At 35.7% G+C, this 22,447-nt stretch overlaps 3 protein-coding genes, 1 long non-coding RNA gene and 1 pseudogene across 9 annotated transcripts in view; 1 reads left to right on the top strand and 4 right to left on the bottom strand.

Annotated features, from left to right (window-relative positions):
* Positions 1-22,447, top strand: part of LOC107432056 (vacuolar protein-sorting-associated protein 37 homolog 1) — a 97,856-nt gene that overhangs the window by 36,317 nt on the left and 39,092 nt on the right. The gene's annotated exons all lie outside the window — the stretch shown is intronic.
* Positions 1,900-9,291, bottom strand: LOC107431992 (uncharacterized). 5 transcript variants are annotated; one of them, XM_016043048.4, is made up of 11 exons: positions 8,764-9,084; positions 7,899-8,096; positions 7,621-7,743; positions 7,165-7,202; positions 6,914-7,082; positions 6,320-6,551; positions 5,585-6,235; positions 3,363-5,503; positions 3,164-3,277; positions 2,759-2,895; positions 1,900-2,457 (listed from the first exon to the last, which is right to left on the bottom strand). In XM_016043048.4, the coding sequence occupies exons 1-11, from the start codon at positions 8,842-8,844 to the stop codon at positions 2,220-2,222; spliced, it is 4,122 nt and encodes a 1,373-aa protein (XP_015898534.1). In that variant the 5' UTR covers positions 8,845-9,084; the 3' UTR covers positions 1,900-2,219. The 5 variants fall into 5 exon arrangements, 4 of the variants coding, with proteins under 4 accessions (XP_015898534.1, XP_024922647.1, XP_024922646.1 ...); XM_025066879.3 differs by having other exon boundaries at positions 3,363-5,482; positions 8,764-9,083; XM_025066878.3 differs by adding an exon at positions 9,142-9,291 and having other exon boundaries at positions 3,363-6,551; positions 8,764-8,965.
* LOC107432040 (nicotinate N-methyltransferase 1) lies at positions 10,244-14,094 on the bottom strand. The gene is made up of 4 exons (XM_016043093.4): positions 13,590-14,094; positions 13,166-13,502; positions 12,743-12,807; positions 10,244-10,866 (listed from the first exon to the last, which is right to left on the bottom strand). The coding sequence occupies exons 1-4, from the start codon at positions 13,953-13,955 to the stop codon at positions 10,567-10,569; spliced, it is 1,068 nt and encodes a 355-aa protein (XP_015898579.1). The 5' UTR covers positions 13,956-14,094; the 3' UTR covers positions 10,244-10,566.
* Positions 15,253-18,698, bottom strand: LOC107431993 (carotene epsilon-monooxygenase, chloroplastic-like; annotated as a pseudogene).
* Positions 20,105-21,722, bottom strand: LOC112488913 (uncharacterized). Of its 2 annotated transcripts, none has more exons than XR_009634952.1 (3): positions 21,247-21,538; positions 20,362-20,552; positions 20,105-20,249 (listed from the first exon to the last, which is right to left on the bottom strand). It is a non-coding gene; the product is annotated as an uncharacterized LOC112488913 (long non-coding RNA). The 2 variants fall into 2 exon arrangements; XR_003053219.3 differs by lacking the exon at positions 20,105-20,249 and adding an exon at positions 21,629-21,722 and having other exon boundaries at positions 20,257-20,552; positions 21,247-21,469.

Genomic DNA, 22,447 nt, shown 5'->3' on the forward strand with positions numbered 1-22,447 from the left:
ACTTTTTCTTTGCTCCACATCTGATGACACCTCTTTTCTTTTCTTTCTTGTCCCTTTTTTTTTTTCTTTTTACACTAACTAGATTTTATAATGTCAATTTGACATTCTTAAGCTCTTGTTGTTTATCTATTCAGGAAGGAGACGGAGAGTGACCCTTCTATGTTCCAAAACGTGCAATAGAAATCCACTATTAGATTACTTGGCCCGCCAAATGTGAATTTTTGGGTCCCCCATGAATTTTGACCAACCTGTTGATCCTTTTGTCTCCTATGGGTGTAACAAGTTCTATCTTAGCCGTTGGAATTCTAGTTTTGATCATCATGATCTTAGCAAATGGGCTACAACAGCGAGCAGCCTCACTTTGATCCATCACGAGGGGGTAAAAAAAAAAAAAAAAAAAATTTTGATTGACAGCTTGCCATCATTAGAATTAGAATGAGAAATCTGTGCTAGAGTGCGTTACTGGGTCCCAGTTTAGACTATTATTCTGCCACGTGGAAGCAATTCGACGCCATCGATGTGTTACCAGTCTCTGGTTTTGATCACATTGAAATAATACCCTGGAAAAGTTTAATCTTCCATATAAATTAATAATATATAGGTAGACCTTTTTTTGTTCAGTGTTCTTTGGGTTTAAAATATTGTCCGAGTGAGATTTCATCTTCTCAGTGACACCAGCAGTATTTATTTATTTATTTTTTATTTTTTTGATGAATGTGACACCAGCAGTATCATTCAGTTGTTCTTCACCACGGCATAAAAGGATGATAATCTTTTTTGATTGCGTAATGCCTCGATGTTTTTATTTATTTTTTATTTTTTTTTTGTTGTAAATCTTTCTTTGGTTTTTCAAAATTTTTTCTGGTTTAAATGCTGTCCACGAGTCACGTGATAACAATTAAGAAGTGGCAGATTTCAGTATATTTGGTTATTTCTTCAGGAATATGCCATTTTTTTTTTTTTTATAATTTCTCTGTCAGGGAAACAGAGCACAAATATTATTCACTGCGAAAATTTTAAATATTCTTGATTTCAGCTGTAGAATAACTTAATTAAAATCTAAATTCCAAAAAAACCATGCTAAAGGACTAATACGTGTGTCCACAGAAAAATATAGGAAAACTTGGAATTAAAGTTTATTAAGTAGAATTATGTTAGAAAAAAAAAAAAAGTCGGAATAAAATAAGGGGTGTGATGGGAAAAAAACACAAACACCGAAGTTCTTGGTAAGCATATATATACAGAAGTTGATGACATGTATAGGCATCCAAAAAGCTTGAGAAGAATATTATTTGATACCAAACCAAAACATTGTGGCAACTCCACGTGCTTTTTTTTATGCCCACCTTCCGAGGAAAAAAGAAAAAGTTCCAACATCAACCACACTGTGACCACTAAAAATATCAACTGCATCTATTATGTATATAAAATAAGTACCTTGGAAATAGTTTTATACCACTGAAAGCATATTGCATATTATAGATAGCTTCTATGTACAAGACACAAGACAGGGATTGTAGGTAAATACTGTTGGAAAAGGTAAGAAATAATCATATTATTTAGGATTATTTCATTTGTAACTTTTAATCGTTTCTACTTGTTCAAAAGTGGGTCTAGGACATTCAGCCAAAACAAAGAATAATAATAATAATAAGAAGAAGAAGAAGAAATGAAGTGGGTCTGGGGCATTGGAGAACTATCAGATCACTTTTGATTATGAGCTGCTTAATTTTTCCACCGCTTATTTTTCTTCCAATTCTTATTTTTTTTCTTATTTATTTATTAATTTTCTTTGTTCTGTTTTGGCACAAATCCACTTAATTAACCAATTAAACCTAATAACCTTTTAGAGACAAACGAAGACCCATAGGCAACAGAAATTAAGCAGGAACTAGAAAATACATCAAAAAATAACTACATTCCTTATTTTTTATTTTTTATTATTTCTTTTTACGTTTATTGCTACCATGTAGCAGCAGCACTACCGAAGTTTCTATCATCCACCTCTCAACTGTTATTCCTTATTTACAATCACGCCATTCTTTTCCTCTACTGCTTATTAAAGAAGATGAAAACTAGTATATTTACAGATTCATTGAAAACACCAAAAAAACAAAAAAAACAAAAAAAAACAAAAAAGACTACCAGAGATTGGTAGTTGGAGGAGGAGAGATGTATGGTCACTTGCCAAAAAAGTGCAAACAAAAAAGTGACAAGATTCATGAGAACCACCTTTTTCCGCCCTTAGTTGTCTTCAGCTTCATCACTAGTTCTTCACGCTGAGCTTCCACCTCAGCGTATTTGAGGCTCATGTGCAAGTAGCGTTCGCGAATGTCTCTTAATTCTGCCTCTAGAGAGGATCTTATACTTTCATGTGTTTCTGTTGCCATAATTTCACCTTGACCTTTTGATTTTCTACGACCATCTGAATGGACGTCTCGGCCTTCAGACAATAGCCTGCGATATAATAGCAGATGAAAAAAAATCTGTCTACACTAGTATTAAAACTTTGATGAAAGTATATTTTGCATGCGCCCAGGCAAACATTATTTTCTCAGAATTATATAAATATATAATTTTCCATATAAAATTTTCAGAAAATGAGATTTGTTGATCTAAAGATTTAGGCATCTTATCTGTTTATGATTATATCTGCAACATGCAGTAAGCAAAGTTGAAAATGAAGAATTCGAGAGTATTCAAGGAACTGATGATTTTTTTCTTCTTCATTTGAGGTATAATGTCTCGTCTTACTAACCTATTAAGCTGAACTTTATACATGTTATTTGCTTCCAAAGCCTTGGCAAGTTCATCCTCAAGCAACTGAATCTTCGAGCCAGGATCAGCACCAACATCTCGAGGACTTGCATCACGAACTTCACATCCACTACCATTCTATAATAAAAATTGAAATGGAAAAAAAAAAAAAATAATAGTTTAAAGAGTTGGATGAAACCATCAGCAGTAAAAAGTTGAGATTGTTTTTAATTATTTCTCGTAGTCCAGAAAAAATACAATATTAATTCTATAATCCAAAAAAAATAGACTGTCTATGCGGTCGTGACCTTTGTTATATATGCAATCTTAGAAAAAGCAACAAACTGTTGTGATTGCAACATCAAGCAATAAATGCAAAGTGAAGTTATATTATCAGATGTCTAACCTCTCTAGGATGTTGGACGTGACCTTCTTTCACATGGTCTTGTACTAGGCCATTCTTTAAGGATGCATTCCTTCTATTATCACGACGATAATTGCTGTTCTTGACCATTTCATTCTGTTATAATGAGACACACCGCATATCCAAAATTTTACGTTCTTGTCATCTATGTTAACATGGAAAAAGGGTTAAGAATACTTACTTTTGAAAGCTTCATATCTTCACGGACTGGAATAACTTTGCTATTGATCTTTGATAAGCTGGCAACCTTTGAATTGACGTGCTCCTTATGATTCTGTTTTTCTTCCTTAACGAGTTTTAATTCTTCTTCAAGGGCTTGAGATTTTCTTAGGCATTCATCTCTCTCTTCCCGGAGAAGTTGCATTTTCTGCTGGAATTGCTCGTTTGCTTTCTTGATCTGGTTGAGCTCATTTTTCAGCTCAGTATCTTGAGCACGTAACACATCCTTTTCCACTAATTCACCTTCCATCGGCAGAAGCTTTTTCTCTAAGGCTTCCTTTTCACGTTTGCAGTTCTCTAATTCAGACATAGTGCTCTTCAATATCGAGATCTTCTCAATAAATGTATTCTTTTCTGCCCTCAGATCTTCACATTCTTCTGATATTGAGTGCAAGGATGCTTCCAGTTTCTCTTTCTCAAACTTAGTTGCATGAAGCTGTTTCGTAGAAGCCAAAAGTTCATCCTGAAGATGAGATAAATTCTGCAATTGAACCTTCAGATTGGAAGATTCTTCAGCCAGTTGTTGTCGTTCATATTCAGAGACTGAAATCTTCAGTTCAAGACTATTTATAGTAGCCTTGAATTTTTCCTCTCCTGATTTGTAGTTCTCCAATAACGTTGACAGTTTTTCATGGCCAGCCATCAGCAGTTGCTGATTTTGCTTAGAAGCATCAAGTTCGTCAGTCAAGTTTTGTAGCTTCACTTTATATTCTAGGTGCATAATATTGAGCTCATTCTCAGTTTGTTCAAGTTTAGATTGAATTTCTTGAAAATCCTTTTGCAGTTTAATGCTATCAGCACGTAGTCTGGATTCTTCCTGCACAGCACCTGAAGCTATTCTTTCTTTTTCTTCCTGACTTGAAGAAATTTCTTTCCTCAGCTGTTCTACCTCTAGCTGAAGGTTCTGTACTTCAACTGCCTTTTCCATGTACATCCGATTTAAGGAGCTTTCTTCCAATTTCAGTTTCTCCTTATATCTTAAGTTTTCATCAAGAACTTCATTTAATTTTGAAGTTAGGCTGTTCTCTTTTGAAGCAATATCTGCCACCATTGAAGACAGAGTTTCTTCCAGGTCTTCAACTTTCTTGGAGCAATCTGCCAACCTTTTATGTGAATCCCTTAGCTTAGTCTCCAATATGGAACAATGCTCATGCAATTCCACCTTCTGTTTCCTCAACTCTCCATTTAATTTCTGGAGATAACTGCATTCTTCAATGATGCTCTCAGAAGAAGCTCGCAGCTTCATATTTTCCTCTCTCAGATACTCGCATTCTTCTTCAGCTTCTGACCACTGGTTTTGTGTGTCCTGTAATTTGCTTTTCATCTCTTGTTTATTGGATTCCAACTCAATGTTTAATCTGTTAATCTCATCTTGGAAAGTCTGAGAATGAGATTTAAAATCCTCTAATTCAGATAGACTAGACTCGTTTTCATTTCTCAAGTGTCTAAGCTGAGCTTCAAGACCAGATACATGTACCGATAACTGTTCGTTTTCCTCTTCGAGCTCTGACAAATGAACTTGCAGTTCTTGGTTTCCAGTTTCTAGCTCTGTACATTTTTTTTCAAGTTCCTTATTGACCGAAACATGGGAGTCCATACTGCTGCTTTGCACCATCACATCATTACGTGGTTCATTCAAGCACTTAGAGGTGATATCATTTTCTCTATCCATATCCTCCATTTGTTTTTGTAGCTGGATTTTTTCTTTTTGAAGACCAGAAACCTTAGTTTCTAGTTCACTTTGACGTTGTCTAAGAACCAAAATTTCATCATCTTTTGACAAAAGGTTAGCCTGAAGCTTTTCCATCTCAGAGCCCTTTTCAGTCAATTCCTCTGCCATTTCTGTCACTTTGCACTCTAGCTCCATCTTCAAACTCTCAAGTACTTGAATTGAATGATCCTGAGATGTAGTTTCCTTACCAAAGTTATCAACAGATGCATCTCTTTTACTGGAATTTTTATTTGATTCCTTCAGCTTGAATAAGAGTTCTAGGTTTTCATCAGTCAGCTCATTACAGTCCTTCTCTAGTTCCTGCACCTTTTCTGTTAACTCTTCAATCTTTCTAATCAGATCGGCATCACCTGCATTTATGGACTCCATTTCTACATAATGCCATTCATTTAGAGACTCAGATAATTTTGCTTTTAAATTAACAATTTCTTCTTCTTTATTGGATAACTTACTTTTGTATTCTGTCTCAATATCCAGAAGGGTTTGACTGTTCAGACTCCCTTCATTCTCTGTGTGTTTGTTTTTCTCCAATGCCTGTTCCAGCGTTTGCACTTTAATTTTCAAATTATTTTCCGACTCCTGCAATTGTTGTAGCTCTACTGTTAATTTCCTGTTCTCCTCTGCATTTGCTTGGATGGTACTTTCCATATTACTGAACTCTGATTGCAGTGCTAAAAGATTCTCTAACTCCATCTTCTGCTTTTCGACCGTCTCTTCCAGCTCCTGAAGAACAGAAACAAGCTCGATGTTTGATTCTTGACTTCTCTCCAACTGCAGAGCCAAATTGGCATTGGATTCTCTATGAAACTTTAGTTCATCTTTTAGTTCATTTTGAATATGAGGAAGACCTTCATTTTGAGATGTTAAATCTTCTATGGCTGTTTGTTTCGCTGCTGACTTCTCCAGGAAAAATTTTAATTGTTCAATTTCTTTCTTCAAAAAATCACGCTCTGCATAGGCTGCTGAGAGCTCCATATTCAAATCCGCCTGCTTCTTTGATTGATCAGAAAATTCGACCCTCAAAATATCCAAATCAAGCATTAGCTTTCGGGCATTTCTCTCCCACATCTTAGCTTCCGCATGCAGCTCTTCAATATTATTTTCTGCAGCTTCCAGAAGGTTTTTAGAAGCAGTGTATTTCATAGAGGATAATGTAAAATCTTTCTGAGAATTCTTAGATTGATTACCTGACCCCATAATCTGTGAATTGAATGATGAATTATTAGATTGATAAGGATTTTCAACAGAATAATTGCCTTGAGATACACTATTTTCTGAGCAAATTGAATTCTCCCTCTTAATCAGGCTGTTCATATTAGCACCATCCTCTCCAGGCCCAAGGGACATATTTTCCCCTACTGTTGAACCTTCTCCTGAGTCATAACTTCTTTGTGACCCTGATACAGAGAAACTTGTTTCCTATGATCAGAAAGGAAATAGGGTCAGTTTCATGGTAATGAAAGACTGGTAAATATTATGAGGATAGCAAATCCTGAATGGCATGTGCAGTATGAACATTCCCATACAGGCAATATGTGTGTAAAAAACTCTTGAACTTTGTAATATATAAGAAAACAATGGTGATGGCTAATCAAATTTTTATATGAAGGATGTACACAAATCATATATGTCAAAATTTCCATTTGTGATGGAATATACCATGAAGCTATTACTGAGCTGTTTTAATGATCATAGTTGCATTGAGTATAAACGACAGAAGAGACACTAGTAATATTTCTGGATGTCAAATTTTACATAAGCATAGTCAAAACACTACATACTCTACTCCCAGCTTCTCCTGGTTGTGAGTTCAACCCAAGTTCCTTAGTGGAGGAAGACTCGGAACTCCTTGCAAATGTACTTTCAGATCCATCTGACAGGATTTCAACATCATGACAGTCTGCATTTGGTTTTTCCAAATCAGAGTCCTTCTCTTTTGATTTTTCATCCCTGGAAGTTAGCAGAAAATTTTAATCATATAAGAAATTAAATATCTAATTCAACCATGAGTGTGCCATAACATAAAACTAGCCTGAGTTTTGTTCTTGGGGTTATGCACTGAATTTTTACCTGCAAATCAGGTCATCAAGAAAAATTATGATGAATACAAGATTCCAAGTTGAAACTCTTGTGAAATTGAGAAGGAAGACAGAAAAAGAAAATCCTAACCACAATGAATACTCTATATAAACCTCTCAGATCGATTCGCTTTAAAAAATGACAAGACGAATAACTTTTAATAATCAAAAGAATTGCAATTTTAAAAAGTAGACAAAATACAAACATTTTACTGAAGCACTAAAATTAGTTGTAAAGATAGATTCTCAAGATTCAGGGACGTTAAAAATATAACCAAACAGTTTTGGCATGCTAAATGTTAAAATAGATCAAATTTAGATACTTGCCAAGACCTTGTTAGGAAAGAGGACCTGAATCTTTTTATCTAAAGCCAAATATAATCCAAGAATAAGTAGCATAGATCACTTACTTGTAAAACTGTCCCATGGCTGCACTTTTTTAATGGAAGGGATACAGGAACCGAAGCACTTGCACTCATATAATCTGTCATATTGACTGTAGCCTCTCCAAGAATGCCAGATCTCGCTGATCCCTAATAAGAAAGGCATACAAGAAAGGGGTAATCATATTGAAGAAAGGCTACGACATATATTACTGATAAAACAAAATCCTCATTTAGCAAAGAATTATGGTTAGGGGGGAATTCTTATCCTCATAAATATAGTAAAACAGTAAGAATAATATTACCATGGAAACAATGAGCTTGAAGAGACAATCCTCGAAATCCTTTGAAGAATCATCTTGCGAAACCCAAATTGACTCCGACAGAGTCTCAGTCCATTGGCAACTTCCATTACGCACCGCTGTTTTGCTTGACTTTGCAATTGCTTTCCCAGTTTCTACAGAGACAATAGATACAAACAGCTTGTCCCATCCTTTGGGTACCTGGAAACCACAAATGTCATCGGTAAGCTATAAATGTGTAACTTACTGATTCACACGGTTACAATAAGTACCCATTCAACAGAAATAGTAAATGCCCCGAACTGATCTGCATTACAAAGGACCACCTATTATATAACCACGAGTGCACAATACAGATTACCACCAAAGGAAAAAAAAAAAAAAAAAAAAAAAAAAAAAAAAAGTGCACACTACTGATAATTTCAATGCCTTAAAGAACATTGCCCATGAATTTGATTTCCCTACTTCCTAGAACAATCAAAAATGCATATTTGGTTGCGCAAATCAAAACCTCGAATCACATAAATCATATTTATTTGAAATACGTGTTTTAACGACAAATTGTGAAATGCAGGGAACGCCCTTTTTCCCTTCTATCGGGAATCACTTGAACTAGAAGGTGCATTCTGATCAAATGGAAAGATCTTCTATTTAAACCAAGTTTAATGCAAATATCAGCATCTTATTCGGATTATTAATACCCCAAATTCATTCTAGAACAGCAATATCAAAGTCAAAGAAAATTTGAATTGAAAAAGAGCAAGAATTATCCGCAATTAAACATCAAAATTTAAAATCTAACACAACAACAAAACAAGAATAATGAAAATCATGATGGAAAATGGAAATTAAATGATCAGTGAGATACCTGGAGTGCCTTAAACTGAGAGAATTTGAAATCAACCTTGTCTCCGGGTTTCGCATTCCTATGCTTATGAAGCCTGAACATATTTTCCTCTTCCTTCCTGCGTTTTCTTTTCGATTGCTCTTCTTCTTCTTCTTCTCGTTTCTGAGTTACACCTCTCTTGCAAATCGAAGAATAGCGGTAGCTTCACAACCACCATTACCAACTAGAACACAGCCAAACAAACAAACCAGAGAGAGAGAGAGCGTTAGCTAGCTGGTCATTGTTGCGAAGGGTGTTATATTATTTTTACTTCACATTGGCGTTTCCAATTAAAATGTGTGAGAGAGAGAGAGAGAGAGAGAAGAGAGAGAGAGAGAGAGAGAGAGAGATAGAGAGTACCTGTTGAATCAAGTGGCTTCCACAGTGAAGTGCATAGTGGAAACAGCCGGCTAATATTTCATGCACGCCTTCCTTTGGGCGCAAAAATAGAAACTGTGCAACTCGCTCTAACTGTGTGACACCTGTTAATAAAAGTCAGGCCCGCATTCTGACCATTGACGCGTCTTGATTTCATTAGCTGCTTACTCTTAAATGAGTCAATGGATCATAAGGAAAACCCTCTGACTTGATCAAATTTACGAGTGCCGTGCTGCATGGTGGTGGGGATTTGCGAATTTGATAATTAATAATTCAAAAAAAGAAAAAGAAAAAAGCCCTCGTAATTGTAGCAGATCTATAAATTAAAAAATTAAAAATTAAAAATGGAATGTAAGTTAAAAAGTAGTTGTGAAGAACTTGTTTTATTTTTACTTTAAATTATTTATTTGGAATTTATATGCATGGAGGATATCGACCTCGTCATATATTCGGCCCCCAAGATCTTCTGCCCCCACAATCGGCGATATTTTCTTCCTTTCTTCAACCGTACTTCAAACAGTCATTTTCATTCGCCCACCTGACGGCTGGCCTGTAAAGCTACTATCCTTCTCTTTGAGCTGATTCTTTGTAGCCCTTAATTTATTGCAAATTTATTTTTTACGCTACTTTTCTTTTCTTGCTTCCTAATATTTGTCCTGGAAAATAAAAATTTTTAAATTTTTTTTAAAAAAAATCCAAATTTGTGTCCAGAATACCAAATCCAACAGCCAAGATAGCTTATTCACCTAATTTTTTTTTTATTTTTTTTATCAATATAATTTTCCTTCTTACGAACTATTTGTGCCTTTATCTTGGTGCCAAGGGCTTTTGTCCAAAGCTGATGACGCAAATCCACATTGGAAAAACTATAAAAGATTATTTATCGTCATTATCAATTCCGCTGTGCCTCGAATTCTTCATGCTTGTGTTTGGACAGCACAAACAAATGCGCTTCCACATGGGTCCAACAACAAAACCTTAAAATATATTTAAGGCTACAATGACCAATAATTTTCAGTCCAGATGCATATTTCCCTGTCAGTTTCCAATATATATATATATATATATATTCATTCCACTCTCATACCTAAAATTCATTGTCCAATAACCAAAGTCATAGGATATAATAACAAGTCTGATAATAAACCAACAAATAAAGAAAACAGATCAAGAACTACACTATTTCCTTCTTATGTCTGCACTTTTTTTCCTTTCAAAATAGCAGAGCAAGTTAACACAGTTCTCCAACAGCAGAGAAACTTATAATTCATATCAAATGGGACACTGCGAATTTGGAAGGTGGAGCAAGTTAACACAGTTCTACTTATTGTTTTTGTGCCCTTAGTTATGTAGTACTTTGCCAGATAGTTCATGCCATTAGATCATCAATCCCATACAGAGGAGCATTCACTTTTGGAATTCTAATACGGTATAGAAGTAATCGATATAGACTGCTCGGAAATTGGGGAAACCAGAAGAGAGACCAAGCCGCCTGAATTCTTCTTCAGTCCTATGCTTGCCTTTGGCCCTATAGACGGTCATGACAAATATGTCTCCTTCTAGGAGGGCACGAGTTCTATGACTGTCATCTGTCTCTTTTGGTAACACCGGCTCGCATGCTATCAATTTGCCTCCTTCTGGAAGTGCCTTGTTACAATTCTGCATAATCAGCTTGCATTCATCATCCGTCCATGTTGTTAGAACCCACTGCCAACGATAAAAGAAACCATTATAATCATTATAAAAATCCTCGTATTCCAGCTATAAATTCAAGGCTATTAAGATTATACTGTCTAAAGAAAGCCAGTAAACAGAGCTGGCAAAAATAGCTCCACAGTAAGGCTAGCGAGCTCAGAGTAATGGCTTGCTTTTACAAAATCATGCAGGTAGCAGGAACATGACTCATAATATAGAATCTGGTATTCTATAGACTTGTTTCTATGTAATTAAGGACCAAAAGATTCAATACCTCACTCCACTAGCATACAGAAAAAGAAGAAACTAAAATAAAAAACAAACAAAAGATGGAATCCTTCCAGCCTGCTTGCTGGCGCAGCTGCGGCAATTTACAGCCAGCGTCAGATTAAAATTACAACTTTGCCACATGTGGTAGGGAATTACACCTAAACGCCAAACATCCAATCTATAACTACCACAGAAAAGTTTTTTTATTATTATTTATTTATTTATTTTAATTTTTTGCTGAAGCCGAGGTGTCCAGGTAACTTTCTGTCTTTTTCTGTGTTTCTTTTAATTCGAGTTAACTTTGTTTTTCTCTTTTTTCAACGGTTTCCTTTTTCATTACTAGTCCATGAAGAGAATTTGGTGCATCAAACAATTTACTCGTAGAGCGCCACTTGAACGGTTAAAAGGTTCTAAACCCACAAATAATCTTACCCAAAAGGATTTCAATTCCAGTCAGGAGTTGGTATCCTTGATAAACTTGAACCAACAAAGCTCATCCCACTCCTGAACAGTGTCGACATTATTCTTGTATCTAAAGAATCTTTACTTGTACAATGAAATGACTAATCAATAAGGTGATGCCCATCCATCAGAGTACTCATTATCAGCCCCACCCATATGAGATAGTAGACTGCCTTAAACCTATTGCGTGGGTAGAATCGTCCCCTTGGATGATTCTTCGGCGGAACCAGTCGATAGCAATTGGCATGGGTTTCCAAGAAGAGTTAACCGAGAGGTCATCATTCATTTGATGGGGACAAACATCTGGAGCCAGGTCTGCAAGATTCTGGGCCCATAACGGGACTCTTCTCAGCCATGCCGAGCCCACTTCAACATATGTTATCCTTAAGGACCAAGCACTCAATCTTGAGTCCTACCCTCCTGTTGAAATAGCCGATACCATCTTCACAGTGGATGGTCCGAGGCCAACTTGTGAAGAGAACTGGTGCCTCAACTTTGTGGACATCATGATACAATGCCATTTTCACTCAAGAATAGACCAAGAAACCCTAATTTTCTAAAATATGCTTTATAGTATAGCCTAGTTGGGTTTGGAACCGGATTCCTTGTTCCTTACAAAAATCACATGTCACAAGATTATAAATACCCCATTCAATACCTCATTCCAAATACACACAAATTGATAACCCTAATAACTTTTTGGTATTTCATAGCACGGTGTGGAATTTTCTAAAATGTGACCGAGTATAGCCTTATTAAGGTTTGGAGCCAGTTTCCCTCTTCTATATAAAAATTACATGCCAGAAAAATATAAATACCCCATTCTAGACCTCATTCCAAATACACCCAAATTACTAAACCCTAATAACTATTGGGTATCCATAGCACGGTGCGGAATAGTGCTAATTTTTGTCAATAGTAGAAAGGTTTTAAATTTTTTTTTTTTTTGGGGAAGAAATATTGAAATTTATTCTAAGATACGTATTACTAATCTCCTATTAATAAAAAGGCCTCCATGCCTGCACAGCCAATGCCAATGTCATATCATCCACCAAAAAAAAAAAAAGCCAAAGTCATATCGATGTCTCGTCGTACGAATTGTATACTTTAGCATCATATATTAAATGAAAAAGCTAGAGTTTTCACTCGAACATACCTTCATGAAAATGGCGTCACCACGAGGAATCGACTTAAACATGTCACCACCAACGTGGGTCACTCCTGCAAAACCAACACTTCCACGATTAATTTGTTCAAAAATTCTTTGATGCATCATGCATGAAATTGACAAAAAGGGCATAATGCCAAAAGAAAGTAAAAAAGGTGGGTAAAAAAAAAATAGTCATCAGACGATCATAAATAATTCTCCCAAAAAAAAAAAAAAAACCATAAATAAATGATTACCATAAATCATAAAACAATGCGATTTCGTTTAAAAAGGCAGAATATCAAGTAGTTAAGAGAAATCGTTTTCATCTACCACCAACATCTATACAACTTATTTTCCTTTCTTATAATATTTTAAAAAAAATAAAAATACAAAAGGGTATGGAATTAAAAATAAAGAATAAAATCTGACCAGGAATTTGAGGAGCCTTAGCCACAACCTCAGGCAAATCAAAGTTGATTCCTTGTCGTACATTAGGATGCTTGAGTAGGATCATCCTCAGGCAATCCCCTCCACTCCCACCCACATCCACCAATCTCTCCACCCCTTCAAATCCATTATAGCCTTCCAATATCGCCTTCATGAATGGCACAGATACACCCGACATCGCCTTCTGCATCAACCCGTTCATTTCCGGCTTCTTCCCGTAGTATCCGTACGCCGGTTCACCATTCGCTTTCACGAACGGCTCCGTCGAAGGGTCCAGCACTGCGTCATGTACCAATGGCCACGCTCTCATCAGCGCGTCCTGTTCCACCACTTATCCACGCCATTTAAAGAAAAAAAAAAAAAAAGGACAAAAAATATGGACCACAAATAAAAGAAAACTACGTACCTGATGGTGTTGAAGCACGTAAGGCGCGTAGGATAGACCTTCAGAATCAGTGACGAGTGTTTTGCCGACGTCGGTGAGAGAGTAGTTTCTCTTGGAACCGTTGAGGTGCTCGGTGAACACACCGTAGCTGGAGAGCATGCGGAGGATGCGTTGGAGGTTTTCAGGGTCACCACCACCCGAGGGAAGGAGACGTGTTAGGATCTGGGAGGCAGAGAGAGGGGTGTTGGAACCGCCATCCCAGATGGCATCCGCTACTTTGAGGCGTACGACGGCGTTTAGGGACATGGGGACGCTGATCATGTTAGCCAGTTCCATTATACCCAGCCTTGCGTGGTTTCGACACTCACTGCTCTCGTCCTCCATCATTTTCAACCAATCCGTACGTAGGCACCAATAATGATTTAGGACGGAGCTATTGGTGTCTTTTAACTGTTGAAAATTCTGGGACTACCACAAAAAACAGAAAAAAATCACTCTCTTCGTATGGCTTATGGTTATGGTACTTCTCGCGTGCAGTGCAACTTTCACCAGAACTTTCGTTTATTATTATTATTATTATTTTTTCTCAATTTAGTTAATGTCTTTCCGTCTTGGAAAATGGAAAATATTTATTGCATACTTTTCTTGTGACATTTTTCCGTTCAACGATGTAACGGTTTTTTTTTTCTTTTTTTCTTTTTTATGTGTCGGATTAGTTTATTTTATTTATGATAAATTTTGACAGCAATTATAATAATAATACCACAGTAATAATGATTAATATCAATAACGTTAATGACCAAGGTCTTTTTTTTTTTTTTTTTTTAATGAAAAAGGCGTTAATGACCAAGTCGAAACCACAGACGCATTGAAAAAGTGAACCATAAAACTTCTTATAGTTGTCATTTATAGTATGCTACACTAACTTGACCAACCAACAAAAAGCTTAATAACATTCTAATCCACCAAAATAAATAAATAAACAAACAAACAAAAAAACTTTCAATTATTTATCTCATTTTTTTCCTCAACAATTACTTTTCCAATAAATTTGGAACTGAGAAATTTAATACGAAATACATTTTCAAATATTACAAATTACTTTAATAAAGTATGCTTTTGTCATATCAGATACAGATAGTTTTTCTTTAAAAGTAATTAATCCGTTTTCTTTGTTTTTTTTTTTTTTTCCCCCATGTTTTTCTGGTAATATTAGGCTGTTTTCTTTTTCTGCAACTCTAAAAAAAGGAATTCTAATAATAATAATATTCCATCTACAACAAGCTATTGTCATTTTCCAAAAGCACGCATATATCATCTGAAGAGACGTCCAAATATAATGCAATTAGGCATTTTGTATTGTGGCACACGGAAAGAAATGCAATTACTCATAGTCAATTGCTAGGATGACGATTTGAATATCCTAAAATTTTCGCTCCCAAACAGCATAATTTTTTTTTTATATGCATATAAATCCAGAAAGCAATCGAAACCGGCTCTTAAAAAGAATAAATAAATAAATAAACAATGACCAGTACCGCATACAAGATGCCAATGCATTGCAATAACATCATGGTCTATTCTTGTTCATATGATAAAAGCACCTTCTAACTGATTAAAAGAAATTTCTTTTGAAGTTCATACTTACAAATTTTTTTTTCTGTTTTCCCTTAAGACAGTTTACCTAAGATAACGAAGGCTAAGCAGACAAAGATTTTGTTTGCCTCGAGCTCAGTTTCATGTACAGGCCCTGCAACAACAGCAACACCCTGTTAGAACAGCTTATTGCATTCCAATGTTAATGGGACTTGATGTTCTTCGACTCCAAATTATTTCATGTTTTTAGGTCACAAGCAGATCCATTAGATGAAATTTGTATGAATGCTACTGAGGCAAACATAAATTTAACTAGATATTTGACCCCCATCATATCGATATAATCTTAAATTTAGATTATTTTATCCAGATTTGGGGTATCTGTATAAAGAACATATTGGAAGACATTACGTTTGTTGTATGTATCGTTGCTCCAGTGGTCATGCTCTGATATTCTGATCAGGAACCAGCTCGAAGTTAAAGCGCTGGAGAAAGATGGTGAGAGCAACAATAGATTCCAACAAAGCAAACTGACCGCCAACGCATTTGCGTGGTCCTCCACTGAATGGGATGAACCTACAGCAGATAGGTTACTTAGTTAGAATCCCAAGCTGAATAGATAAGGGGAAATAAAAAATCAAATCTAATTGAAAACTAGGTTGAATCAAATGTATTATCTTGAAAAAAGTACAATAACTAAATAACCCAGAGAGTATTTAACTACTGTGGCATCTGAGGAAAGTCATGACCAATGATACCTGAAATCTGTGTTTGTTTCATTAGGTATGGGACCTTCTAAGTCAAATCTTTCTGGTACAAACTCTTCTGCTCTTTCCCACACCTTGAAAAAACACAAGTAGAAAAAAAAAAAACAATTTACAGACAATAAGATTTTTAACTGCTATTATAAGGGAAAAGAGTTAGATTTCAGATTTCTTCAAAACATAGATACTCCAGCGTAAAGCAGTTTTTGACCAATAATATAGCAAAATGTCAATATCTTTCATCCTCAATAAAGCAATTTTCAATCAATTCAAGAGCAGCAGCTCAAATTAGATAAAAATCTCCATCAAGTATTATAGTTTGTTGGAATATGATATGAAGTAATACCTTAGAAGAATCATGAATATTATAAACTGATATCATAATATCTTGACCAGCATTAATTTTGTAATCTCCACGAAGTGTGTCAGCAGCTTGAGCTCTTCTTATCAAGACCTATATTAATTAAAACAGTTACTCCATGGATTAAAAAAAAATACTTTGTTAAGGAAACAAAATATAACATTCTTTTACTTTTCCTGAAAGCTTGCACATGTATTTAACTCATGAGGAAAACCTACAGGAGGATGTGGGTGGAGACGCAGTGACTCGGTTATGCATCGTGTCAGGAACTTTAGATTCTTTACATCCTCATATGAAGGAGGCCGTCCCTGTAAAACTCTATCAACTTCTTCTTGCGCTTTCATTAATGAGTTAGAATCCTAATTGGGATAAAATTTAAATAAAGAAATAAATAAGTAAAGAATACATGGGAAATCAAACTTTAGTTAGATTAAAAAAATAGTGTCATGCTGAACAGAAAGGTAATCACGCATCAGAGAAAAAGATGACACACAGAGAAGTACATATAATTGTTAAGGATACCTTACTTAGAAGATAAACTGTCCAAGTCAGCACAGAACCAGTCGTTTCATGCCCAGCAACTAACATAGACAAAAGGTCATCTCGTAATTGAACACTCGAAACCTAAAAGAAATAGAGACTCCATGTTAGAACTAGAATTGGAAGGTATATTTCACGGCAATTCAAAGTCATCTACAAAATGACAGAATCCCCAAAAAGGATTTTAGTTACTTGCACATATCCATAAACAACAACAAAAATATAATGTAGACCCAAAGGGAAAATCACAAGCACACCTCTTCTCTACTAGCCAGCAAGAACCGAAGGATGCTTGGATCCGTGTCATTTACGTACTCCTCCTCATCGATCCTTTCACCCTCAGCTTCCACTATCTCTCCACTATCTCTTTGCACTTAGCAATAAGTTCTTCAACCGTTCTTCTTATTACTGTAACAGCTTTTTCAGCTTTTATTTGCCTTGGGATTATTTTACACAAAGCTTTAACCTGCAACAGCAACAAAAATTATACCAGCAATTAAAAACACCAGAAAAGAAACAAAGTGAATACGAATTGGACATGTTGAGGACTTGAGAGTTCTTGCTTTCCAACATGGTAATATATCCGTCGAACCTCTGCCTCTTTCAATGCAGTGTAAACAGGATCAATAACAGGGCTATCAGCATTAAGAGAATCAAAATTGTAGTTGAATACCGACAAGCCAACAACTTCTAGAGTTAATTGAGAAAATGTGGCCTCCATGTTTACTGCAGTGCCATCCAGTGACTTAGGCTGTAGCTTCTCTACCATCCTTTCGGCGCACTTGCCAAACACTCGATCAACTATCACAGACAAGTATTTCTTGTGAAGAGATGGTACCACAGCCCTGCGTCTTCCCTATTATGATTCGGATAATCATAGTCAAATAGAAGGAAGGTGAAATATGATATAGGGGAAAAAAAGAAAAAAAAAAAATCCAGTTTTTCTGTTATTACTGTCACAAGTTGAAAGTCTCCATGTCATAAGGACTAACTTGTTTCAATTTGCTATTCAAATCTTGAAATTTTACTCTGTTCTCCTAACGATAGATTTAGAACACCTCAGTATGGTTGCCACATTGCAGCCATAGTCTCAAATTTAGAACAAAATGCTTAAAGAAATATCTATTGCTTAAAACAATCTACCAAACATTGAAAAAAAAAAAAGGCAGCAATATAGGATGGCAAATTAAACAAAGTTTGATTCATTACGGTCCAAAGGGAACCTTCGGCAATCGCAAAACCCGAACCAATAAGGAACTCGGAGACCTCGGCAACAAGACCCTTAGCTTACTTGCCATAATTCCTAAGTACGTGCTTAGCTATGGCAGGGTCACTGACCACCACAAAATTCCTAGGCCCAGCGGCAAGCCTGTAAACGGGTCCATAGTCATTCATCCATTTGAAGAGTGGGAGGAAAAGGGCACCACCCAGAAGATCGGAGAAGTCGTCTAGCTTAGCACTGGCAATGGGGATGCCGGAGTCATCGTCTTTGAAAATGGTCAGGGAGCGAGCGAGAGAAATGAGCCAGTCCGGACCGACCCAGGAACTGGGTTTGGTGAAAAGCTTAGAATTTGAAGTGGAGTTCTTGTCTATGGAGGATTTTACTGAGAGGGAATGCAATGGAGTGCGTAATGGGGAAGAAGCGAAAGTAGAAGCGTAAGCGATGGGTTTGAGGAAAGGAGATGAGAGGTGAGAGAGAGAGTAAGAGCAAGAGCAAGACATGGTTCAGAATCGGCTTGCTCTTTAATCGATCCGAGAGAAACAGAGAGTCTCTCCTGCTCACTCTCTTGTCTCCGATCCAATCTCTCTGCCGTTTCTTTCATAATCCAAAACCACCCAACGGCCCCATTCCACACAGCCCAAACAAAACCGCACACTTTCTTATTTACGAATTATTTGTCGACTACAATTTTAGCATGCATATCACCGAATCCTCGAATCCACAAAGTCGTACCGAACGAAGTTTTAAGTGGGCTAACAAACATGTTTCAGTACACCTTGAGTTCCATGGACTTTGTTTTGTGTTTTGGGCCCAAATGGAATTGGCTTTTGAGTGCTTCTTTATACGAAACGTAAATTTCTATTTCCACTGCATTAATTGTAAAATTCCTAAAATAACCTTCAAATTTTTTTATTTTTTTTTTTTATTTTTTTGCCTTTTTGCCCTTCTAATCTTTAAACGATTCAACCTTTTAGCTTTCATCTCATACTCCAGGCCGACAATATTCCATAAACTTTGATAATCTAAGATCTTTACTTTTACCCATTTTTTGAAACCAAAAATCCAAAAACAAAAAGTTAAAATTTTGAATTTCTATTCTTTCCTCCATTTTCTTGGCAATTAAACGCCAGCAAACTATATTTGAAAGATGTCAGATAGAACAATCTATGGGGTAACAACACTAGAATAATTACAATTATCCAAGAGGCAATTCAATTCCAATTGAGTCGTTTGAACTCTGCTCCATTTCCAATTTTGGATAAATATCTTAATCTTCTTTTTCAGAAGGAGACATCATGATTTATAATTGCTCTCATTTAAATATATATATATATATATATATATATATCTGAATAATAACGATTAAAATATTTAAAAGTAAAAAAGAAAAAGTTAGTGTGTTCATCAGTCATTTTATTTATGTAGAAGGGAAGTGGGACAAGCAATTTTGGTTTTGCAAAAGGAAGCGGCCTCTGGGCTTACTAACAAAAAGATATAATGGATTTCGGTTCACTTAAGAATGGACACTTCAATCCATACGATTATAATATGATAAAATTTATTTATTTATTTATGCGCATTTGTAGGACTCACCCAGCAGTGAAACTATTGAGAATTGGTTGAAAAATTAATTCAACTAAATATGGGTAGGAAAAATTTTGTTTTTATTTTTTTGTTTTTTACACGATGGATCAATAAACTTAAATATAATTAAATATAAATTAATTATATAAGAATATTATTTGATAATCATTTTGATAATTTTTTTTGTTATCTCTAACATTATTTTAAAATTAAAACAAACTTTTCGTAAAATTTACATGTCCACCAACCTTTTCGTAAAATTTACATGTCCACCAACCTTTTCAAAGACCTCTCTTTATTCTTATATTTCATCACTTCTATCTTTTACATCGTGATCCTTAACCACTCATTAGCAGCCATATCCTTTTTAATCTTTTTGCTCCCCATTTCCCTTTCAACTAACCAAAAAAAATGATAATAATTTGTCGCAATCTGACTAAAAGATTTCCACAAAACGACCAATGCAACTTATCTTTTACGTGGCAATCCAAGACGAGGGCTTTACTTTAATTTAGTTGTGATATACATTGAACTACAATTTAAAACCACATAAATTTCGAGAATTGGTTTTTCCCCTTTTTTCTTCTTTGGACTTTTAATCTCACTTCTCTTAGCTGAAAAGAAAAAAAAAAGCTGGTAAATAAATCTAACAAAGGTATATTGAATGGGAGACTTTTTCAGTGCCCAAAAATTTATTTTCATATATTATTGAACAAATTTACACACCAAACACGGTTGACAAACTGATGGCTCTGCCTCTTATAATTCAATTAATTCCAGCCCCCAGGACCAAACCATGTGAGCCAACTATGTTAATTTGGTCCAAGTCAAGTGATGGCTTTGCTTGACTTTGCAATTGCTTTCCCAGTTTCTACAGAGACAATAGATACGAACAGCTTGTCCCATCCTTTGGGCATCTGGAAACCACAAATGTCATCCGTAAGCTATAAATGTGTAACTTACTTATTCACACGGTTACAATAAGTACCAGTTCAACAGAAATAGTAAATGCCTCGAACCGATCTGCATTACAAAGGACCACCACCTATTATATAATCACAAGTGCACATTACAGATTACCACCAAAAAAAAAAAAAAAAAAAAAAGTGTGCATATTACAGTTAATTTCAATGCCTTAAAGAACATTGCTCAAGAATTTGGTTTCCCTACTTCCTAGAACAATCAAAAACGCATATTTGGTTGCGCAATTCAAAACCTCGAATCACATAAATCTTATTTATTTTAAAATACGTGTTTTAACAACAAATTTTTATTTTTATTTTTTTTAAAAAAAAAAATCGAAGTCTTAAATGCAGGGAACGTCCTTTTTCCCCTGCTCTCGGGAATCACTTGAAATAGAAGGTGCATTGTGATCAAATGGAAAGATCTTCTATTTAAACCAAACTTAATGCAAATATCAGCATCTTATCCGGATTATTAATACCCCACACTCATTCTAGAACAGCAATATCAAAGTCAAAGAAAATTTGAATTGAGAAAGAGCAAGAATTATCCGCAATTAAACATCCAAATCTAAAATCTAACACAACAATAAAACAAGAATAATAAAAAACATGATGGAAAATGGAAATTAAATGATCAGTGAGATACCTGGAGTGCCTTCAACGGAGACAATCTGAAATCAACCTTGTCTCCGGGTTTGGCATTCCTATGCCTGTGAAGACTGAACATATTTTCCTCTTCCTTCCGTCGTTTTCTCTTCTTCTTCTTCTTCTTCTTCTTCTTATTCTTCCTCCTTTCTTCTTCTCGTTTCTCAGTTACTCCTCTCTTGCAAATCGAAGAATAGCGGTAGCTTCACAACCACCATTACCAACTAGAACACAGCCAAACAAACAAACCAGAGAGAGAGAGAGTGTGTGTGAGAGAGAGCGTTAGCTAGCTGGTCATTGTTGCGAAGGGTGTTACATTATTTTTACTTCATATTGGCGTTTCCAATTACAATGAGAGAGAGAGAGAGAGAGAGAGCGCGTACCTGTTGAATCAAGTGGCTTCCACTGTGAAGGGCATGGTGGAACCAGCCGGCTAATATTTCATGCACGCCATCCTTTGGGCGCAAAAATAGAAACTGTGCAACTCGCTCTAACTGTGTGTTAACCATTGACGCGTCCTGATTTCATTGGCTGCTTACTGTTAAAAGAGTCAATGGATCATAAGGAAACCCTCTGACTTGATCAAATTTAAGTGCCGTGCTGCATGGTGGTGGGGATTTGCAAATTTGATAATTAACAATTCCAAAAAAAAAAAAAAAAAAAGGGCCTCGTAATTGTGGCAGATTTATAAATTAAAAAAAAAAAAGTAATTGTTAAAAACTTGTTTTATTTTTATTTTAAATTATTTATTTGGAATTTATATGCATGAAGGATATCGACCTTGTCAAATATTCGGCCCCCAAGATCCTCTGCCCCACCAATCGGCGACATTTTCTTCCTTTCTACAACCGTAATTCAAACGGTCATTTTCATTTGCCCACCTGACGGTTGGGCTGTAAAGCCACCATCCTTCTCTTTGAGCTGATTCTTTTTAGCCCTTAATTTATTGCGAATTTACTTTTTACGCTACTTTTCTTTTCTTGCTTCCTAATAATTTGTCCGGGAAAATAAAAAAATCCAAATTTGTGTCCAACGTACCAAATCCAATAGCCAAGATAGCTTATTCACCTAATTTTTTTATTATCAATATAATTTTCCTTCTAACGACCTCCTTGTGCCTTTATCTTGGCGCCAAGGGGCAAGGACTATTATTCAAGGCTGATGACGCAATTCCACATTGGAAAAGCTTTAAAAGATTATTC

Source organism: Ziziphus jujuba, chromosome 11 (assembly GCF_031755915.1).
Source record: "Ziziphus jujuba cultivar Dongzao chromosome 11, ASM3175591v1".
NCBI classification, from domain to species: domain Eukaryota; kingdom Viridiplantae; phylum Streptophyta; class Magnoliopsida; order Rosales; family Rhamnaceae; genus Ziziphus; species Ziziphus jujuba.

Bases quoted from the DNA above. Each gene is read 5' to 3' on its own strand.
- LOC107431992 (XM_025066878.3), bottom strand. From the start codon at position 8,844: ATGTTCAGGCTTCATAAGCATAGGAATGCGAAACCCGGAGACAAGGTT. The intron at 3,278-3,362 runs GTAAGTATTCTT...TCATTATAACAG, and splicing joins AAGATATGAAGCTTTCAAAA to AATGAAATGGTCAAGAACAG. The intron at 2,458-2,758 runs GTTAGTAAGACG...ATTATATCGCAG, and splicing joins TATAAAGTTCAGCTTAATAG to GCTATTGTCTGAAGGCCGAG.
- LOC107432040 (XM_016043093.4), bottom strand. From the start codon at position 13,955: ATGATGGAGGACGAGAGCAGTGAGTGTCGAAACCACGCAAGGCTGGGT. The intron at 13,503-13,589 runs GTACGTAGTTTT...GTGGTGGAACAG, and splicing joins ACGTGCTTCAACACCATCAG to GACGCGCTGATGAGAGCGTG. The intron at 10,867-12,742 runs GTATGTTCGAGT...TATCGTTGGCAG, and splicing joins GTGACGCCATTTTCATGAAG to TGGGTTCTAACAACATGGAC.